The sequence below is a fragment of the Hypanus sabinus genome, chromosome 5 (genome assembly GCF_030144855.1).
Source record: "Hypanus sabinus isolate sHypSab1 chromosome 5, sHypSab1.hap1, whole genome shotgun sequence".
Taxonomy (NCBI): Eukaryota; Metazoa; Chordata; class Chondrichthyes; order Myliobatiformes; family Dasyatidae; genus Hypanus; species Hypanus sabinus.
This window is the reverse complement of record NC_082710.1, coordinates 180,867,335-180,890,046: the sequence shown is the minus strand read 5'-3', so window position 1 is coordinate 180,890,046 and position 22,712 is coordinate 180,867,335. Positions and strand designations below refer to the sequence as shown.

The 22,712-nt window shown below is 43.5% G+C and overlaps 1 protein-coding gene across 1 annotated transcript; it reads left to right on the top strand.

Annotated features, from left to right (window-relative positions):
* The first annotated feature begins 1,842 nt into the window (after window positions 1–1,842).
* LOC132394695 (nuclear factor 7, brain-like) lies at window positions 1,843–10,461 on the top strand. The gene is made up of 6 exons (XM_059971078.1): window positions 1,843–2,266; window positions 2,345–2,440; window positions 2,857–3,090; window positions 3,790–3,812; window positions 3,909–4,027; window positions 9,853–10,461. Exons 1-6 carry the CDS (start codon window positions 1,856–1,858, stop codon window positions 10,383–10,385), a joined length of 1,416 nt encoding a protein of 471 aa, XP_059827061.1. The 5' UTR covers window positions 1,843–1,855; the 3' UTR covers window positions 10,386–10,461.
* Window positions 10,462–22,712: the final 12,251 nt, after the last annotated feature.

The window sequence follows — 22,712 nt, the reverse complement described above, 5'->3', positions numbered from 1 at the left end:
AACCCCCAGTCCCTCTGTCCCTCGAGATGCTGTTGTGGACGCTGCCTGATGAAGACTGTCAGACTCAGCGACGTGGAGATTGCAGAGCAACACACTCAAAAATACTGGAGGAACTCAGGGGGTCAGGCAGCAGCTGTGGAGAGGATAACAGTTGTCGTTTCAGACCGAGACCCTTCAGCGCTGTTTATTCCTCTCCATATGCTGCCTGACCAGCTGAGTTCCTCCAGGATATTGTGTGTGTTGCTCTGGAATGCCAGCATCTGCAGAATCTCTTAGAGTACAAAGTAAATGGCAGGATACTTGGCAGGGTGGAGGAGCAGAGGGATCTGGGGGTACATGTCCACAAATCCCTGAAAGTTGCCTCGCAGGTAGATAGGGTAGATAGGATAGGATAGGGTAGTTAAGAAAGCTTATGGGGTGTTAGTTTTCATAAGTCGAGGGATAGAGTTCAAGAGTTGCGATGTAATTATGCAGCTCTATAAAACTCTAGTTAGGCCACACTTGGAGTATTGTGTCCAGTTCTAGTCGGCTCAGTATAGGAAGGATGTGGAAGCATTGGAAAAGGTACAGAGGAGATTTACCAGGATGCTGCCTGGTTTAGAGAGTATGGATTATGATCAGAGATTAAGGGAACTAAGGCTTTACTCTTTGGAGAGAAGGAGGATGAGAGAAGACATGATAGAGGTGTACAAGATATTAAGAGGAATAGATAGAGTGGATAGCCAGCGCCTCTTCCCCCGGGCACCACTGCTCAATACAAGAGGACATGGCTTTTAGGTAAGGGGAGGGAAGTTCAAGAGGGATATTAGAGGAAGCTGTTTTACTCAGAGAGTGGTTGGTGCATGGAATGCACTGCCTGAGTCAGTGGTGGAGGAAGATACACTAGCGAAGTTTAAGAGACTACTAGACAAGTATGTGGAGGAATTTAAGGTGGGGGTTATATGGGAGGCAGGGTTTCAGGGTGGGCGCAACCTTGTGGGCTGAAGGGCCTGTAATGTGCTGTACTATTCTGTATTCTATGTTCTCTTGTGTTTGTGAGTGGAGATTGCAGCCCTGTCCCTCTGCTCTCTGGAGCTGACGGGCTGCATAAAGACAGGCAGGGGGAGAATAATTTCCACACGTGGACCCTGTTCAGAACAAGTGAGACCAGACCTTTGGAGCCGGGCCGTATGTGGTGAAGTCAAGAAGGGAAATGGAAATCAGGAGTTGTATGTTTTTCACACTGTGACGTTCAATGTCCAGTCCTGTGGTATTCCTGCAGCCACATCTTTGTCATCGCCACTGCATCAGTGTCCTCACAGTAGGTTCTCTCCACATCCCGTGTTCCATGCCATTAACTGATATAATAGTTGCTATAAATTTACATTAGTTACCGTCTTTACACCTCAGTCTTGCTATCTTCAGTTCTCGAGCTAAACAAAACAAGCTTTTTGAGGAACACCGAGGGTCAGGCAGCTTCTGTGCAGAAAAATGGACAATCGACAATTCAGTTTGAGATCCTTCACCTGGACTGTCTCAACCCGGAATACCTTCTATTTTTCACCACAAATACTGTCTGACCCGCTGAGTTCCTTCCAGACTCTCTTTTACTGTCCCTTGTGTCTCTCTTTTCAGGACATACCCTTTCAGTTCTGCCCTAGACTGAACCATGCTCTTCTCTCCGGCTTTATCTATGTTAGACTTGTTTAATGTGTTTCTGATCGCTGCTGTGGAAATGAACACGATTCCTGCTCACTGAAAAGGAACATTCATTCCCGGGACTGCAGCGCCCCTAGTGGACAGCCGCGGTACTGCAGACGTTCAGCAGCTCCCCGAAAGTGAATGGACCTTGAACCAGGAAGTACCGGGAGTTAACATGGCTTCGAAAGGACAGGTCGAGAGCTTAACCGAGGAGGTAATTTGTCCCATCTGCCTGGATTTCTTCACCGATCCGGTTATACTGAAGTGTGGACACAACTTCTGCCGCTACTGCATCATACGGTGTTGGGAAAGGGAGGAGAGAAACTCCTGCCCAGAATGTAGAGAGGAGTTTGCAGACCGCACCCTCAGGGTCAATCGGGCCTTAGCAAATCTGTCTGAGAAAGCTCGAAAACTAAACCTGAATCCGAAAGGGAAGGAAAATAAACTTCACTGCGAGAAACATGGGGAAGACTTGAAGCTGTTTTGTGAGACGGACAAGACACTGATCTGCCTGATCTGTAGAGATGCGCGGGATCACAAGTCTCACAACTTCATGCCGGTTAACGAAGCCGTTGAAATCTACAAGGTAAAACTAACCAGGTTTTGATCAACTGTTTACTTAGTTGCATATTTTGGTCTAATGTCTTCACTCTCTGATTCCCAGGATCGAGTTAAATCTTCCTTAGACTCTCTCACTAAAAAGAAATCAGACTTCGAGGAAATCGAACAACAACAGAAAGAGAAGATTTCTGGAGTTCGGGTGAGGCTCCGGGGCAGAATTTACAAATTCGCTGTGTAGTTTTGTTCCATTTAATGCAGAATAGCAGAATATTGCAGCTCCAGTAACCTGGGATCGATCCTAACCCCTGGAGCTGTCTGCGTGGAGTTTGCATGTTCTCCTCGTATCCAGTACCTCCTTTTAGCCGACATTGCATGGTTGAACGGTAAATTGGCGACTGTAATTAACCTTGTGAAGTTGGGTGGTCTGTGAATCAGATCGGAGTTAGTGGGTCAGAGACGGACTATATGTTTCAGGGAGACGTGGGGGAATGTGATGGAGGGGATTGTTCTGAGAACCAGCCTAGACTTTAATGGGCTGAATGGTTACCTTCCATGTTAGAAGGAAATACAAAAAATAGCCTCAAATAGTAAACTAGCCTCTCCTTTCATTCACAGGAACAATCACACAGTCTTCAGTCCCAGATCACATCCCATTTTGCTGAACTGCGCCGGGTTCTCACTGATAAAGAGCAACACGCACTCCGAGATCTCAAGGAAGAAGAGGAGAGGATTCTGAATCCAATGGAAAAAAATCTTCGAGAGATTCAAGAGAATTTAAATTCCATCCAGGAAGAAATCTCAAAGTTAGAGGAACAGATGGATCAACAAGAAATTATCACAATCCTCATGGTGAGAGATTTCAGTTTGCTTCTGTAAAAGTGCCCAGACACAAAATGATGCATTTTATCACAAATACTGTAGTTGGAAACTGATTCCCACCATGTGGACATCCTGACTGTTCAGAATTGTCATTCTCCCAAACCAGCCTCCCACAACATCTGTACATCACAGGACAGTCTGCAACCTTCTCGGGAATGAGTTACTCTGATCAGAGCACTGAACTGGTGATCGTTTCTGTGATTCCCACCTATAATATCCCCGATACTCAGAGTAACACCCAGTTACAGTCACAGACTGTAAGTGTGTTTCTGATATTCGCTTCACCACATTTCTTGTGGGATTTATTAACAAGCAACTGATGTTTTATCTTTGTCTTTTGGTCTCACACAAGGAGAAATATTTTCTCCACTCCCACCCCATCAAATCCATTTGGAATGTAAAATTCCTCCATCTGATCCTCCCTGACATCATATCCAGATAAAAATACACAACCTGTCCAGTCTGTCCTGTAAGTTCCATCCTCTCAGTTATGGTATAAATTTCATAAACATTCCTTGTGGTTCGCTGTCCCTCTTTCTCCGTGTGTGTCAGTGGAAGTGTGTTAAGTGGGAATTTTCAGTAGCTTGTAATAACTTGTCTCAGATTCCTGCTGTCGGGATGCCGACGGTCAGTCTCAGTCAATTGAGATCTGTGTTTGATTTATTTCAGGAGGAAGCTCGTCGGAAAAGGAGGTAGGACATGGTCTTTACTGAAACTCTGTATGGATTTCTAAAATAGTTCAAATATCACTGATGTTCAGTTTATAACCAGATGTATAATATTTACAGGATCACTGAGGAAGACCAGGCATTGTCAGTTGCAGACGGTGCCCTACTGTTTGAAAAATTCTATCACCCCTATTTGTTCGACATAGCATTGGGAGAACCGTTTGACGGCATTAAACGAGGTAAAACATACAGATTCATTCCGGCACCAACCCCACCTGCCGGGAGGCATCACTGCCACATGGTCAGCTGGAGATGTCAGACCCTTGAACACACCAAACCAGGGACAATAAACAAATAATTCACTGGTCTGTTAGGTGAATCACTGCATCCTGTTCCCATTTGCACTGGACAAACAAGCCAATGCACGAGTTTGAATGCTGACATGGTAGCACTGAAATTAATATTCCATTAATGACATGAAAGTGGATAAAATCTGGTATCACTGCGGTGACTGGGATTGTCAGAATAATACACCAGTCCTTCGAGCCTCTCCCCCTGTCTGACCTGTCCGTGACCGCAGTCTGATTGACTCAGCTCTGCCCCCTGCTGGACTCTCCAGTTTCACTGTTGTGATCAAACCACCACATTGAGACTGAGCCCAGACACACCAATCAGCATTTACACTGGTGGACACAGCATAACTGGTCTGGCAAATCTCCCTCACACACATTCACAAGACGGCTCAGCAGATTGTAGTCAGAGCCTCAGCATTGCACATTGTTAGTCCCCTCAGTAACCTGGAAACTATTCTCTTCAGACACAGTGAATGGCTTCTATTTGAACAATTCACACCCATGTCACACATTGGCAACACACACTGGACATGTGAAGACACTGTAAAATCCAAATAGTTCAATGTGCGCAATCACCTTCATTGTGTACACACACTCACTGATATTTACCACAACCAACACACGCGCACACAATGATACATTAATATATTGATAATATCCAAATGCACCGTCAGAATGGGACACATTGCCAGAGACACAGACACATTTCAGTGTGTTTGTCCCATATCCTTCTAACAAATGCCTATTGTTGTACCTGTCTAAATTAATTTTATAATATTTTAATTTTACCTCTTTCTACAGCTTCCTTTGGCAGCAAATTCCACATATACCCACTTTCCTCACAGTGAGAAAGTTGCCCTATAGATCCCTTAAAAAATTTCCCCTCTCACCTTCAATCTCTGCCCTCTAGTTCTGGACTCCCCTGGAGTTCCCTGAAGTGACAGTCCAGCCCTTCTTACGGCAGCACCTGAGCCACCCTCCAGTCTTCCAGCAGCTCACCTGTGGGGAAATGTGAAGCAAATATATCTGCCAGAGTTTCTGCAAATTCATCCTCTGTCCTAATGAGGGGCTGTCGGGAGAGGTTTATGGGAAAGGAGACCCTTATCACCCATATTCATCCCCCTTCACCTTCTGTTTCCATCTACACACACAGTTCACCACAGGCTTTCCACCCCTCCCCCATCTGGTCCTGGTTCCATCTGCCATTCATCTCTTCCCTAATGGTTCCCATTGTCATAAACAGGAACAAGTCTGCAAACGCTGGAAATCCAAATCAACAAACAAAAAATGCTGGAGGAACTCAGCAGGTCAGACAGCATCTGTTGTAATGAATAAACTGTTGATGTTTTGGGCTGTGATCCTACTTCAGGACTAAAATTCAAGGTGGGAGATGCTGGAATAAAAAGGTGGGGAGAGGGGAGAGAGGCTAGCTAGAAGGTGATAATGAAGCCAGTGGGATGGAAATGCTTAAGGGCTGGAGAGGAATGAATCCGATCGGAGAGGAGAGTGAACCATAAGAGAAAGGGAAGCAGGAGGGGACCCGGGGAGTAGTGATAGGGAGGTGAGAAGAGGTTAAAGGCCAGAGTGGGGAATAGAAGAAGAGGGGAGGGGATGAGAAAAATTTTACCTGAAGAGGAAATCAATATTCATGCCATCAGGTCAGAGGCTACCCAGGCAGAATATAAGGTGTTGCTCCCCATCCTGAGGATGGCCTCATCTTGACGCAAGAGGCATCCACGGACCGACATTTTGGAATGGGAATTAAAATGTTTGGCCACTGGGAAGTTCCCCTTTGGGCGGATAGAGTGGAACCTCCTTTACTGATCAGATTCCAGCACAGGTTGGCCCTTGTGCTCCTGTTTCTCACCCTCCCACAGCTGTCTCCCACCTTCCCATCTCCCAACCTTCCCCGCAACCCCGCTCCGACTAGTGATCAAAACTTTCACTGTGTTGGTCTCCACCTGTCATTCACTTCCCAGTGTCTCCCAACTCCACAGTCCACACTCCCCACCCTTCCGCTACCTGGAGCATCGTGCCTGCCATCTTTCACCAATCTTCAGTCCACAGTCACTTCAGACTCCTGTCTCATCACTCCCCTTCTCCTCTGCTCAATCTACACCCCTCATAACCTTATATATCTCTGTTAGATCACCTCCCAGTCCATTTAGCTGCATTTGGTCTGTATTCTTCTAAACCTCCCTTGCATCATTTATCTGTCCCAGGCCTCAACTCCCGTGTCAGCTCCAAAGGGCCCTCAATTCCCCCGTGTTACAGAAGGTGATCAACCTCATTTTCTACCACATTACAGAAGCAAATGTGCTGCAGGTCCGAAAATGCAGAAAGGTCGATAAATCCCCAGGTCCTGATCAAGTGTAACCCCGGACATTGTGGGAAGCTCAGGAGGCGAGTGTGGAATGGGAGATTTGTGTGTCATCGATAGCTATGGGTGAGGGGCCAGAAGACTGCAGAGGCACTAATGTTGAACATTTATAGAAGATCGACTGTAGGGAAAAGCCAGGGAAGTACAGACCGGTGAGCCTAACGTCAGAGGAGGGTACATTAATGGAGGGGATTCTGAGAGACAGGATCTACATTCATTTGGAAAGGTGAGGACTAATCAGGGAGACCCAGCTTGGTTTTCTGCATGGACGGTATGGTAGCATAGTGTTTAGCACAACGCTTTACAGTACCAGTGACCCGGGTTCATGTCCCGTCACTGCCTGTAAGGAGTTTGTACATTCTCATGTGACCATGTGGATTTCCTCTGGGTTCTCCGGTTTCACAGTCCAAACCCATACCGGTTGGCAGGTTAATTGGTCATTGTAACTTGTCCCATGGTCAGTCTCGGATTAAATCAGGGGTTGCTGGGTGGTGGGGATCATTGTAACTTGTACTGTTGTCAGGCCTGGATTAAAGCAGGGGTGGCTGGGTGGTGGGGGTCATTGTAACTTGTCCCATGGTCAGGCTCGGATTAAATCGGGTTTCTGGGTGGTGGGGGTCAAAGGGCCGGAAGGGCCTATTCCATGCTGTATCTCAAAAAATAAATTACAGCTGATGAAAGTGCAGTAGACATCATCTCCATGGAGTTTAGCGAGGGATTTGACAAGGTAGCAGAGAGTTAGATCACATGGGATACAGTACGATCTGGAATAGGATACAGAGTTGTCTGGGTGGAGTCCCGTGACCAGTGGTTGTACTGCAGGGATCGGTGCTGGGTCCACTGTTTTACATCATCCATATGAATGATTTGGAAAGAATGTAGTTGATGTGTTTAGTAGGTTTGTGAAGGACTCTAAAATTGGTGGTTTCATGGACAGTGAAGAGGTTATTTATTTATTTAGAGACAGTGTGAAACAGGCCGTCCCAGACCAATGACCCGCTCCACCCAGCACCCCAACTATTTAAAACCAGCCTAATCACGGGGCAATGTACAATGACCATTTAACCTACAAACGGTTATGTTTTTGTACGAGCATCACAGAGTGATAGAAACTAACAGCACAGACCCTTCAGCCCACCTGGTCTGTACCGAAGCATTTAAACTACCTGCTCCCATCAACCTGCACCGGGACCATGGTCCTCCAACTCCGACCGTCCATGTACCATCCAAACTTCTCTTAAATGTTTAAATCGAGCTGGCATGTACCACTTGGGCTGGCAGCTGGTTCCACACTCTCACAACACTCTGAATGAAGCAGTTTCCCCTCATCTTCCCCTTAAACTTTTCATCTTTCACCTTTAACCCATGACCTCTGGTTGTAATCCCACCCAACCTCCATGGAAAAAGCCTGCTTGCATTTACCCTATCTAAACCCCTCATAATTTTGTATACCTCTATCACATCTCTCCTCAGTCTTCTATGTTACAGTAATAAAGTCCTAAACTATTCAATCTTTCCTCATGACTCAGGTCCTCCAGTCCCAGTTACATCCCTGGAAATTTTCTCTGTACTGTTTCAAACTTGTTTACATCCTTCCTGTAGGTAGGTGACCAAAACTGTACACAATATTCAAAATTAGGCCTCACAGACATCTCATACAACTTCAACATGACATCCATCTCCTGTACTCAATACTTTGATTTAGGAAGCTTTTTTTATGACCCTATCAACATGTAACACCACTTTCGGTGTATTCTGGACCTGTGTTCCCAGATCTGCTGTAGAACAGAGTCCTCAGTGCCCGACCAATCGCTGTGAAAGACCGACACTGGGGTCCTCCCGAAGAGCAACAGTTCACACTTGTCTGCATTAAATTCCAGCTGACACTTTTCAACCCATTTTCCCAGCTGCTCCAGATCCCATTGCAAGCAATGATGGTCTTCCTCGCTGTCCACTCCTCCCCAATCTGAGGGATGAATCAGCAGCACCCGGAGGAAATGCAGGAGGTGACAGGGAGAAAGTACAAACTCCTTACAGATGGTGTCAGAATTAAACTCTGAACTCTGGATTGCCCTAAGGTGCAACAGTATTGTGTTATCCAATACATAACTCTCTTGCTCATGGTGTATCCAAGATTACAATGAGATCTTAATTATTTGGGTCTCTGGGCCTTTAGATGGAAATTGATTTTAATTCAGAGAGATGTGGGTGTTGCATTTTCGAAGGTAAACCAGGACTGGATTTACACAGGAATCGGGGGGCCCTGGAGAGTGTTGTGGAACAGAGAGACCAGGAGGTGATTGTCTTCATTAGTCAGAATACTGAGTGCAGGAGCTGGGGCGTCACGTTATGAGTGTACAAGACATTAGGAAGGCCACATTTGGAGCAGAATAACACACACAAACTGCTGGAGGAGCTCAGCAGGTCAGGCAGCAGCTCAGGGATATGAATAATCACTCAATGATTTGGGCCAAGGTTTTGTGTGTGTTGCTTTGCATTTCCAGCATCTGCAGATTTTCTTGTCTTTATGATTTGGATCACATTGTCCAGTGCTGGTGATCTTTCTACAGGAAGGATGTCATTAAACTGAGAGGGTATAAAACAGATTTACAAGGATGTTACTGGGATGCGGAGGGTTTGAGTTATAAGGAGAGGCTGAATATTCTGGGTCTTTTGCCTGGAGCTCAGGAGTCTGCTAAAGGAAACTGTCGAGATGGATACAGTTACAGTGATTTTTGTACAAAGACAACTGGACAGGTACGTTGGTGGGAAAGGGTTAAAGGAATAATGGACAAAACAGGCAGATGGAACTAGTTCATTAAAGCGAGTTGGTCAGCATGAATGAATTCTGCCTTACCTCCTCTTTAAATGCCTCCAGTGTTTACTCACCCCATCCTCATCTGGATCCAGTTGTTGCTCCGCCCCTTCCTCACACCCGTTTCCACTGCTATCTCCCGTCTTTCTTTCAAATCTTGAGGTAAGGTCTCGACTTGACACATCGACTGTACATCTCCCTTATCACACGCTGCTTGACCCGCTGAGATCCTCCAGAATTTTGCGCTCTACATTTTGAGTAAATACCTTGGGAAGATGCCGGTTGTCCATCCGCTGAGTTTGGGTAAAATCCTGGGAAAGGATCCTGTCGGCAAACCGACTGTGCCTGAGGCCCAGAGGCCTCTCCCCCCGATCCCCGGGGCCGCGCTTTCCGAGTCTACCCCCGATCCCCGGGGCCGCGCTGCCCGAGTCTCCCCCCGGTCCCGGAGCAAGGGCCACGCTGCCCGAGTCTCCCCCCGATCCCGGGGACTCTCTAATTCTCTGCTTCTCCCCCCAGTCTCTGTCACCCTGGATGTGGAAACGGCGAATCCGGAGCTCGAGGTGTCTGAGGATCGGAAGAGTGTGAGACGGTCCGGGACCCGGAGGAATCTCCCTGACACCGGGAAGAGGTTCACAAACTGGGCTTGTGTGGTGGGATCGGAGGGATTCACATCAAGGAGACATTACTGGGAGGTGGAGGTGACGGGGAATCGGAACTGGTGTCTGGGAGTCGCCGCAAAGTCTGTGAAGAGGAAGGGAGGGGTCAGACCGAGTCCGGAGACCGGATTCTGGATCATCGGGCGGTTTAATGACGAGATGAAAGTTCTCAACTCCACTGTGTCCTGTCTCCCTGCCGATCCCATCCCCGGGAGGGTGGGTGTTTATCTCAGTTACGAGTCCGGGACAGTTTCATTTTACAACGCGGAGACCAGGTCCCATCTCCACACCTTCAGTGGGAATAAATTCACGGAGAAACTTTATCCTTTCTTCTGGACTGGATATGAAAACGAGTGGCTGAGAAACTGCTCCGGTTCCGCTCCGGGTCTGTAAATGGGTCGGGTCCCGAGACAGGCGTCAGGAGAAAGTCAGTGTAAATATAAATGTGCGGAGAGTGAAATAAAGACAATGTGAGAATTATCGATCCATTCATTTTAACTCGTTCACCGCATCCGTCAACGGAACAGAAACACTACGGATTCAGCAGCAGCCGCGGGCGGCGGGTCCTGCGCTCCCCGGCTCCCCCGGGTGCTAAAGTCCACCGGGACTGACAGGGTAACTGGGGCAAGTGGTGGTGGTGCTGACTGGGAGACGGAGGTCAGGGTGTCTCTTGGTAACACGGGACATGTCGTGGTGATAACACACAAAGCACCAGAGACTCCCAGCGTGTCAGATAAAATCTATGGAGGGAAATGGACAGTTGACGTTTTGGCTCGGGGCCCTTCATCTGGACTAAAAGTCAGAGTGAAGATGACCAGTGCAGGATGGTGGAGAGAAGGATGGAGACAGAGCTGGCAGGTGATGGGTGGATCCAGGTAGATCAGGGAGGGGTGGAGTGTGGAAATGAGTCAGAAACTGGGAGGTGAGATGTGTCAGTGACAAAAGGCTGAAGATTTTGTAATCTGACAGAAAAGGAAAGTGGAGCCCGGAGTAAAGGGAGGGAGGTGGGGTGGAGTGTATGGGTGATGGGCAGAGAGAGAGAGAGGTTAGGAGAGGAAGGGGAAGAGATAGGGTGATGGGGCTGGTGGATCAGGAGGAGAGAGACGATTAAACAGGAAAAGTGACAGAGGGAGCGACTACCAGAAGTTTGAGAAATCGATGTTGATGCCGTCAGGTTGCCGGCCACCCTGGTGGAACATGAGCCGTTCCTCTAAGTTACGAGACAAATGGAGCTGGGATCTCTACATTGAATCGGATATTTAGTTTAAGACCATAAGATATCGAAGGAGAAGTAGGCCATTCGGCCCATTGATTCTCCTCTGCCTTTCAATCTTGGGCTGATGTGATTCTTCCAGACATCCCCATCCCCTGCCTTCTCCCCATACCCTTGAATGTTCTGGCTAATCAAGAACCTATCTCTCTCTGCTTGAAATGCACCTAATAGCTTGGCCTCCGCTCGTGGCAACAAATTCCACAGATTTACCCCCATCTGATTGAAATAAATTCTCCGCATCTCAGTTCTAAAAGGACGTTCTTCAATCCTGAAGTCGTGCCCTCTTGTCCTAGAATCCCCTACCATGGGAAATAACTTTGCCAAATCTAATCTGTTCAGGCCTTTTAACGCTTGGAATGTTTCTATGAGATCCCCCCCTCATTCTCCTGAACTCCAGGGAATACAGCCCAAGAGCTGCCAAACATTCCTCATATGGTAGCCCTTTCATTCCTGTAATCATTCACGTGAATATTCTGTAAACCCTCTCCAATGTCAGTATATATTTTCGAAAATAAATAAATAGATACATTTCAAAATACATTTATTTTTATTTCTAAAATAAAAAGGAGCCCAGAACTGCACATAATACCCCAAGTGTGGTCTTAAAAGTGCCTGATAGACCCTCAACATCACATCCCTGTTCTTGTATTCTACACCTCTAAAAACGAATGTCAACATTGCATTTGCCTTCTTCACCTCGGACTCAACCTGGAGGTTAATCTTGCACAAGGACCCCCAGGTCCCTTTGCATCTCTGCATTTTGAATTCTCTCCACATCTAAATAATTTTCTGCCCATTTTTTTTCCACCAAGGTCCATGACCATACACTTTCCAACATTATATTTAATTTGCCACATCTTTGTCCATTCCCCTAAACTATTTAAGTCTCTCAGCAGGCTCTGTTTCCTCAACACTGCCCCCTCCATCACCTATCTTTGTATCATCGCCAAAATTAGCCAAAAATCCATTAATCCCATAGTCCAAATCATTGACATACATCGTAAAAAGCATTGATACCAACATCGACCCCTGTGGAACTCTACAGGTAACCAGCAGGCAGACAGAGTAGGATCCCTTTATCCCCACTGTTTTCTGCCAACCAGCCAATGCTCCACCCATGCTGGTAACTTCATTGTAATTCCATGGGCTCTTATCTTGCTAAGCAACCTCATGTACACCACAGATCCTCCATCACCTTTGCCTACACTGTTTGTCATTTGCTCAAAAATTTGCAGTGGGTTAGTCAGGAAAGATTTTCAGGTGTAGCCCGTCCTTTTTGTACAGGTCGTTCCTCCCCCAGTGATCCAGGAACCCGAAACCCTGCCCGCAACACCAGTCTCTCAGCCACAAATTAATATGCCTGTTCATGCTATTCTTGTGCTCATTACCACTTGGCACAGGCAGCAATCCTGAGATTACTACCCCGAAGGTCCTGCTTTTCAGCTCCCTACCCAACTCCCTGAATTCTCTCTTCAGGTCCTCCTCCCTTTTCCTACCAGTGTCAATGGTACAAACATGTACCAAGACTTCTGGCTGGTCACCCTCTCCCTTCACTGTACTCTGCACCTGATCTGAGACATCCCGTACCCTGGCACCTGGGAGGCAACACACCATGCGGGTATCTCTATCAGGCTGACAGAACCTCCTGTCTGTTCCCCTCATTATGGAATCCCCTCTGACTACCGCATTCCTCATCTTCTTCTCTCCCTTCTGCACCACAGAACCAGGCTCAGTGCCAGAGACCCGATCACTGTGGTCATCCTCTGTCAGGGTCACCCCCCTCAACAGCATCCAAAACGGACCCAGTATATAACCAGGAAATGCTGGAAAAACACAACAGGTTGGTCAGGATCTGTGGAGAGAGGAACAGCCTTCACGTTCCACATCGGTGACCTCTCCCGGAATTGATTCAGACACTGCCTGCTCTGTTGCGAGTTTCAAGTAATTTCTGTTTTGTTTTAGTTCTTCCAGCATCTGATTGAAGAAAAAAATGGAAGTGCAGTGTAATTTCGTCCGGAAGGGGGATAAAGAAGAAGGAATGTGATAGGAGAGGGAGTGGACCATTAGAGAAATCAGGTTGCAACTACCCGGAGAGGTACGGTGAAGGTTAGAGAGACGGGGACACGATATTTTGGAGCCGGAAGTGTGGGAACACATGTAGGCGGATCCCAGCAGAATCCTCGGGCAGACTGTGTTGGTCAGTGCTTATTAATAAAATTAAAGAAAATCAAAGAATCTGAATGTATTGTATCTCTGGATGCAGAGAAGACCTTTGATAGGGTGGAGTGGCCTTATTTATTTCAGGTTTTGAAGAGGTTTAATTTTGGCCCGGGATTTATTTCCTGGACTAAACAACTAATAATCAAAAGTCTTCTTATTTTAGATTATATAGAGGAACCCGTCAGGGTTGTCCTGTCAGTCCTTTATTATCCAATTTGGTTTTAGACCCACTTGCTATCGCTCTTAGGGATTCTAATTCTGTGCAGGGTATTAAGAGAGGGGATAAATTACATAAGGTTTCATTATATGTGGATGATATATTCGGTAACATTTCAAACCCTATGAAATCTATTCCTTTAATGCTATCTATATTTACAGAATTTAGTATTACATTAAAGTGAATTATTTCCTATTAATAATTATTCTGATTATTATGATCAAATACCTTTTAATATTGCTAAAAACTCTTACACTTACCTTACTATCAAAAATACTAAAAATTTCAAGGACCTATATAAATATAATTTCTCCTTTCTAATTGAGTATACTCCACAAGCGCTTTCTAAATGGTCGCCTATGTCAATGTCATTGAAGGGTCAAATTAATGCAATAAGAATAATTATTTTACTGAAATTTTTATATATATTTCAAGCAGTTCCCTCTCTTGTTCCAAAAACATTTTTTGATAAAATAGATTATGATTTTGTCTTACGTTTGGAATAACAAATGCTCTTGAGTGATTAAACTTTTATTGCAAAAATCAAAAACAGATGGAGGACTGGCCCTTCCAAACTTTATATTTTATTATTGGGCAATCAATATTCATTATATTCCTTTTTGGATTTATGATATAAATAACCAGGATCGCCCTCCATGGTTACATTTGCAGGAAAATTCAGTAATGGAGTTTTCTTTAGCTTCTTTAATAGGAGCTCCCCTTCCTTTTTCATTCTCCAGAATAGGTAGACAAGCTCTCAACCCTATCGTTAAACATATTTTAAAAATCTGGTTCAGTTTTGTAGATCTTTTGAATTAAATAGTTTTTTACTCTCTAGTAATATTTATTCAATTTTTTTTTAAACCATCAACTCTGGATAAGGCTTTTTAATAGGGAAAACTAAGGGAATAAAAACGTTTTTAGATTTGTTCTTACAGGATTGTTGAATGTCTTTTTCGCAGTTAATAGATAAATATGATATCTCAAACACATTTTTTTAGATACTTACAGGTTAGGAATTTTTTACGTGATTTTTTACCGAATTATCCCTTGGCCTATTCATCAAATTCAGCTTATGCTTTTTTTCAGCTTAAACCATTTCAAAAACGATTAATAGCTATCAATTATAAACAGTTAATGAATGCTCGCATGTCGCCTAATGATAAGGTTCAATGCACTTGGGAAATGGAACTTCAACATTCATTTTAAGATGATCAACATTTATTATCTAGTTAATTATTCATCTATCTGTGCACGCCATTCCTTAATTCAGTTTAAGATAGTACATAGGGCCCACATGTCTAAAGAAAATTGGCGCATATATTTCCTAATATAAGCCCTATTTGTGACAGATGTAACATAGAGGTGGCTACTCTAACTCACTAGTTTTGGTCCTGTGTAAGCTTAAGTAGATTTTGGAGAGATGTGTCTGGAAAACTATCTAAAGTTGTAGATGTGGGTGTTCAACCCAATTTACTTACAAAAATTTTTGGGATTATTCCAGAGGAAGTAGGTAGAGTATCTGCATCCGCTCAACATGTGACAGCCCTTTCAACTTTACTGGCCAGGAGAGCTATCTTGTTATACTGGAAAGAATCTAAGCTGCCTACTGTTTTCTATTGGCTCTCCTCCATTATGTCATGTCTAAGCTTGGAAAAAACTAGAAGCCGGACGTTTGACACATCTTTAAATTTTGAGCAAGTCTGGCGACCCTTTATTCGATATTTTTCTTACGATTTGTTAAGAGGAGTTGTGGTTTTTGATTATACTGTATATATATAACAATGCAATATTATACCTATTGAATTTTGACAATATATACTTTATTGCTGTTTATATGTCTTCTACATTACCTGTTTGCTAAACTTCTCCTCTGATTTGTATATTTTTTACTAAAAATCAACAAAAAAATTGAAAAATGAAGTGTTGGTCATTGACGTAATGGAGAAATGTAAATGGTGAAGCCCCTGTGTGTATCTGTGTATGGCGGAGAGAGACAGAGAGTCTGAAACTTGCTCTAGGCTCCCCAGGTAGATGCAGGGATGAGGTTTCTGGTAACGGCGGTGTCAGGAGGAGGAGGCACAGGGAGGGGACAACTTTTCAGAGGTGAATAAATGTATTTATAGAGCTCATAACCTAACAGGGCTGTGCACATTTACACATCAACTATGTTGAGGAGAGACGTGGATAGGGTTTTGGATACAAAGTGAATCAGTAGAAACAGCATGAGCACAGGGAAGTGGTATTGATCATGTCTAATGGGAGAGCAGGTGTGAGGGGCTGAATGGCCTCCTTGCTTCTGTTTCTGATGTTCTTCAGAGCAGTGTACAGACTGACCTGAAGGAGGATAGAAGGGTCTGGGGAATAAATAGAGGTGTAAAACAGGAGGGAGAAAAGGTGATGAAATATCAATTATTTAAATTGTCAGTGAAATGTCTTTGGCACTGGAATGGGGGATCTTGGTACAGCGGAAGATTGTGAGGTGTTGGATACACTGGGATTCCTCAAACACGGATGCAGGAAAACTTCCTGACTTCCCCCTGTACAGCCCTGCTCTGATGTACGGTCCCACTCTTCCGAATGAGATGACTGGAGGTGACAGCACGCACACCGGCCCTTCGACGTAAAATGTCCCTGACAACCAAGGTGGCTTCCTCAGCACGTCCCATTTGACAGCATTTGGCCAGCATTCCTCTAAACGTTTTCAATCAAGAACTTGTCCAAATGTCTTAAAAATGTTTCAGTTCTATCAGCGTCTATCATTTCCTCTGACAGCTCACCCCATTTACCGACTGTTGTGAGTGAGGAAACAAATTCGATAGGTATCACAGACAAGGAGTCTGGACAGACAGTCTTCGTAGTAAAGGATTTTATTTACAGAAGGCCAACGTGAGAAAATAACAGGAAGAACACACACACCCACACAATATGCAGTACGTACACAACGCTGAAAGAACTCAGCAGGTCAGGAAGCATCCGTGAGAAAAGAGTAGCCAAAATTTCGGGCCGAAACCCTTCTTCAGGAGTTGGATCGGCAATAAAACACAAGCAGACAATTAATAACGAACATGGGAAAATCACACTCTCACACACACACACACACACACACACACACACACACACACACACACACACACACACACACACACACACACACACACACACACACACACACACACACTCACACACACACACACACACACACTCAATACGATATCTACCCCCCTCGGCTTGTGCAGGCACGGCTCTTCCGTTCAGGGACAATACTCACACTCCAACCCTATTCAATGCACAACTCACCAACAGCTCGGTGGTCCCTCGGAGACAGCAAAAATGACAGCGGCTCAAGCACACGTGGCTTCCTTTATAGTGCAGCAGGACTGGTGAGTCCAGCCCAGGTAATTCACAGGGAAGCCAGTGGCTCGGTGCCAGTCGAGTTAAACTGATTACAAAGGCCAATTGCCAAGTACAAAGGCCAAGTCCAGGGCGAATTAAAGGAGCCAATGGTTAGGTGTGCATTGATGGGTGCGGAGGGGTCAAACTTTGATTGGCAGGTGGTGTGTCTTTCGACCAGGTAAACGGCAGGTTACCTTCTGTGTGGAAAACTTGCCGCTCAGGTCCCCTGCTAATCTTTACCGTCTGAGCTTAAATCTGTATCCTCTAGTTTAGACTCCCCTCCCCTGAGGAAAGACCATCGACCATCGACCATCGACCTCATCACTGCCCTACAGGATTTCATCAGTCACAATAATGTCAACCCTCAGTCTCCTTTGCTTCAGGAAAACAGTCCAGGTCGATCCAGATTCTCCTGAAGCCCTTGAGCCCCGGTAACATTCCTGTGAATCTTGTCTGCACACATTCCAGCTGAATGTCATCCTTTCTACAGCTCGGTGACCAGAACTGCACCCAGTACTCTGAGTGTGGTCTCCCCAATGTCTTGTACAGCTGTAACACAACAAACCATCTCATGTACTTAATCCCCGATCGATGAAGACCAGCATACCAGACCCCTTCGTCACTACACTGTCTACCTGTGTCTCTACTCTCAGGAACTATGTACTTGTTACCCTGGGTATTTCTATTCTACAGCACTCTATACCCTCTATTCCCTGTCTGTTCATTTCCTTGTTTAAATGACTGTTTGAACTGAAGAATTTCAGAGCTGTAAACTTTGATAATAAAATGAACCTTTGGACCTCTTAAACATCCCGATTGTGTCTGTTCCCACCACTCCCTGTCCCGGCCGTCATTCCAGGAACAAACCACTCATTGTGTCAGGAAACATTCCTTCAACATCCCGATTGTGTCTGTTTCCACCACTCCCTATCCCGGCCGTCATTCCAGGAACAAATTTTTTCCAGGAAAAAATTCAGGACATTGTTATTCTTCTCCCTGAATTCCCCAGGTTCCATGACCTTCTGCACAGTAAATACAGATGAGGCAGGATTTATGAGCATTTGGAAAGACACAAACTGATTTGGGATAGTCATGGCTTTGTCAAGGGCAGGTCGTGCCTTACGAGCCTGATTAAAGTCTTTGGAGATGTAACAAAACACTTGATGATGGTAGAGCAGTGGAAGTAGTGTGTATGGATTTCAGTAAAGGATGATGGAGCTGGTTGAGTTTACAACTTTCTGCAGGTTTATCTGCCTTGTCCTGTGAACAGCCTCGTCCAAACAACCATCACGTTCCTGTCTGATCCCATCAGCATTCTCCTTGATCCAATTCAGGACGAGTTCACAAGTATTTCCATAACTGATTGTAGTGTTTAGGAAGGGTAATATAAAGGAACACATTCCAATCCTCGTATAGGGATCAGAAGTGGAGAGAGTGAGCAGCTTCAAGTTCCTGGGTATCAAGATCTCTAAGGATCGAACCTGCTCCCAACATAACGATGTAGTTATAAAGAAGTCAAGACAGTGGCTATACTTTATTAGGAGTTTGAAGAGATATGGCACGTTAACAAATACACTGAAAAGCTTCTATAGTTGTATCATGGGGAGCATTCTGACAAGCTGCATCACTGCCTGGGATAGAAGGGCTACTGCACAGGACCGAAAGAAGCTGCAGAGGGCTGTAAAACTTGTCAGCTCCACATTGGATACAAGCCTACAAAGTACCCAGGAAGTCATTAGGGAGCGATCCCTCAGAAAGACAGCGTCCATTATTATGCACCTCCAGCACTCAGGCATGCCCTTTACTCCCTGTTGCCATCAGATGGGAGGTACAGAAGCCTGGAGGCACACACTCAACGATTCAGGAACAGCTTCCATACACACTACTTCCACTGCTCTACCATCATCAAGTGTTTTGTTACATCTCCAAAGACTTTAATCAGGCTCGTAAGGCACGACCTGCCCTTGACAAAGCCATGACTATCCCAAATCAGTTTGTGTCTTTCCAAATGCTCATAAATCCTGCCTCATCTGTATTTACTGTGCAGAAGGTCATGGAACCTGGGGAATTCAGGGAGAAGAATAACAATGTCCTGACACTACCTAACTTTTTTTTTAAGCATAGACTATTTTTGTTTTTGCATGTTTTTTAAAAATCTGTTCAATATATGTAATATACTTACTTGTTTGTTTGTTTGTTTATTATTATTATTAAATTTAATTTCTTCTTATTATTATTCTTTTTCCCTGATAGATTATGTGTTGCACTGAATTGTTGCTGCTAAGTTAAAAAATTTCACGTCACGTGCCAGTGATAATAAGCCTGATTCTGATTCTGACATTCTGTTTTAAAAATATTAGCAGAAATCCATGACTAGTCTGGCTTGAGGATTGATGGTACATGAGATGGTGCAGTGTTGCTCCGTTTTAAGGAATGCTCAGTTTATATGTGTCCAAGCGACAGTGAGGGTTAGGAATGACAGAGAAAGGTAACAATTTGGCTTACTCTCTGATGTCAGGATCTGTATGGTCAATCAAGTTAAATTTGTGTCTTTCAATATTTCAGGAAGAACTTAATTGAAAAAGCAGGTGAGACGTTATCCACTGAAATTCCCGACACCATTTAGAACATAGCTCAGAAAATCTTTAGTGTTGAATTTAATCCTTTACTTCATGTTTATACTATGCAGGATTAGTGATGATGATTCTACATTGTCAGTAGCAGACAGTGTCCTTGATGTCGGAAAATTGGACCATCCCTGTTTTTTGAGCGAGGTGCTGTAAGAAACGTATGGCAGCGTAAAGCGAGGTGAAGCATAAACATCTTCCTTCTGAGATGCTTTAGAGATATTTAATTATTATTTGATGTAAAGAATGTAAGATAAAACCATAAGGTATAGGAGCAGAAGTTTGCCATTCGGCCCATCGAGTCTGCTCCACAATTAATCATAGCTGATCCAATTCTTCCTGTCATCCCCGGTCCCCTGCCTTCTCCCCATACCCATTGATGCCCTGGGTAATCAAGAATCCATCTATCTCTGCCTTAAATACACCCAATGACTTGGTCTCCACAGCCACTCGTGGCAACAAATTCCATTATTTACCACCCTCTGACTAAAGTAACTTCTCCGCATCTCTGCTCTAAATGGATGTCCTTCAATCCTACAATTGTGCCTTCTTGACCTGGACTCTTGGACCATGAAATATAACTTTGCAATATCTAAACTGTTCAGATATTTTAATATTCGGAATGTTGCTATGAGATTCCCCCAATTCTCCTGAACTCCAGTGAATACAGCCCAAGAGCTGCCAGACATTCCTCATATGGTAACCCTTTCATTCCCAGAATCGTTCTTGTGAATCTTCGCTAAACCCTCTCCAGTGTCAGTATATCGTTTCTAAAATAAGGAGCCCAAGACTGCACATAGTACTCCAAGTGTGGTCTCACGAGTGCCTTAGAGAGCCTCAACATCACATCCCTGCTCTTATATTCTATGCTTCTAGAAAAGAATGCTAACATTGCACTTGCCTTTTTCACCACTGACTCAGCCTGGAGGTTAACCATTAGGGTATCCTGCACAAGTACTCCCAAGTCCCTTTGCATTTCTGCATTTTGAATCCTCTCCCCATCTAAATAATAATCTGCTCGTTTATTGCTTCCACCAAAGTGAATGACCGTACACTTTCCAACATTGTATTTCATTTGCCACTTCTTTGTCCATTCCCCTAAACTGTCTAAGGCTCTCTGTTTCCTCAACACTACCCGCTCCTCCACCTATCTCTGTATCATCGGCAAATATAGCCACAAATCCATTAATACTGTAGCCCAGATCATCGACATACACGTAGTTATATAGTACATCTAAATATTATATAATATAGTTAATAATGGATTGAGAGGGAAGTGTTCAGCTATGCACTGTGTACTAGCCTTTTGTACGTCACCTGCCAGATTGCTACAACTCATACATTGAGCTCCACCTGCCATTTCTCGACTCCCGTTTCCAACACATTGTTTTTATTGTCACCCCCCCCACTATCCACAAATCTGTCGCATTCTTCTGTCGACTTCAAGCTTACAAATATCTCACATTTCTGTGCATATTCTATAGATACAATGTCTATTCTATTTAGAACACACAGACACACATATATATTATATACATATATTATATATAGATATACTATATAGTATTTATTATTTGGTCTTTACATATACATATGATATTAAGAAATGATCGACCCTGTATAGCGCATTGCTGCCTCAGTTTTGTCTACGATGATTTCATTTTCATTAAAAAAATCTTTTTATTAATACATCATCTTCTACAACTATAGAATACAAAATTTCTTCAAATTAGTACGTATACAATTAATAGAGCTGAAGAAAAAAACTAATCATAATATATAAAAATGAAAAAAAATATATATAGCAAAAAAAAGAACCCCATCTAACTGAGAGGGAAAGAAAACCCATTAACTACAGAAAAACCCCATTATGAATAAACCCCCGGAAGCAATAGGTTTAACCATCATCTCGATATATAGGGGAAAAAAATCATCAACCACCAGTTCACATTTTTTTTAAAAAAAGATAATAAAATTGGAAGACCATATAGAATAATTCAAATTACATGGTAATATTCAGCAAAAGAACCCCAACTTCTTTCAAAATCAAATCGAGTTTCAAAAGTTCTGCTTCTAATTTTTTCCAATTTTAACATTACTTGATAAAACCATTTAATTAATGTAGGGGAAGAGATACCTCTCCATTTTAATAAAATAGCCCTTCTTGCCAACAATGTAACAAATGCAATTACATGTTGATCTGAAGATGAAATACCCTGAATATGATGTGGAACTATTCCAAATAGAACAGTTAATCTATCAGGTTGTAAATTAATTTTCAAAGCATTAGAGATTGTAGAAAATAAAGATTTCCAAAACAGTTTTAATGAAGATCATGACCAGAACATATGTGACAGTAATTACCTCAGTTTTACATCTATCACAATAATTATCTACAGCAGGAAATATTTTAGATAATCTTTCCTTTGTTAAATAATAATGATGGACAATTTTAAATTGAATTCGACAGTGATTGGCACATATAGAAGAAATTACATTTTTCAAAATTCGAAAGCAATCTTCATTCACAAATGTCATATTAAATTCTCTCTCCCAATCTTGTTTAATCTGGAATGATAGGGTCTCTTTTTGTAACAAGAGTAAATTATAAATTCTGCTGATGGAACCTATTGCTAAAGGATTCAATTTCAAAATGGCATCCAACAAATCAGATTCTTGTAAATATGGAAAATTAGGTAAATAAATTGTTGTAAAAATGTCTAACCTGAAAATATTGCAAAATATGTATGAGCAAGAGAATATTTATTAATTAACCATTATAAAATAAATCTGTAAAAAATTGGATCCCTTTCTTTTTCCATAGGAGAAACATGGGGTCGATTATTGAGGGTTTAAATAAAAAGTTTCGATATTAAAAAAACTAGACAGTGTATATTGCTTAAAATTTCAAAAAAATTACGAAACCGAATCCAAATCCCTAAAGGTTGTTTAATAACCAGGTAGAAATTTAAATTTGGAATTTTAGA

Bases quoted from the DNA above. Each gene is read 5' to 3' on its own strand.
- LOC132394695 (XM_059971078.1), top strand. From the start codon at position 1,856: ATGGCTTCGAAAGGACAGGTCGAGAGCTTAACCGAGGAGGTAATTTGT. The intron at 2,267-2,344 runs GTAAAACTAACC...TCTGATTCCCAG, and splicing joins AAGCCGTTGAAATCTACAAG to GATCGAGTTAAATCTTCCTT. The intron at 3,091-3,789 runs GTGAGAGATTTC...GATTTATTTCAG, and splicing joins AAATTATCACAATCCTCATG to GAGGAAGCTCGTCGGAAAAG.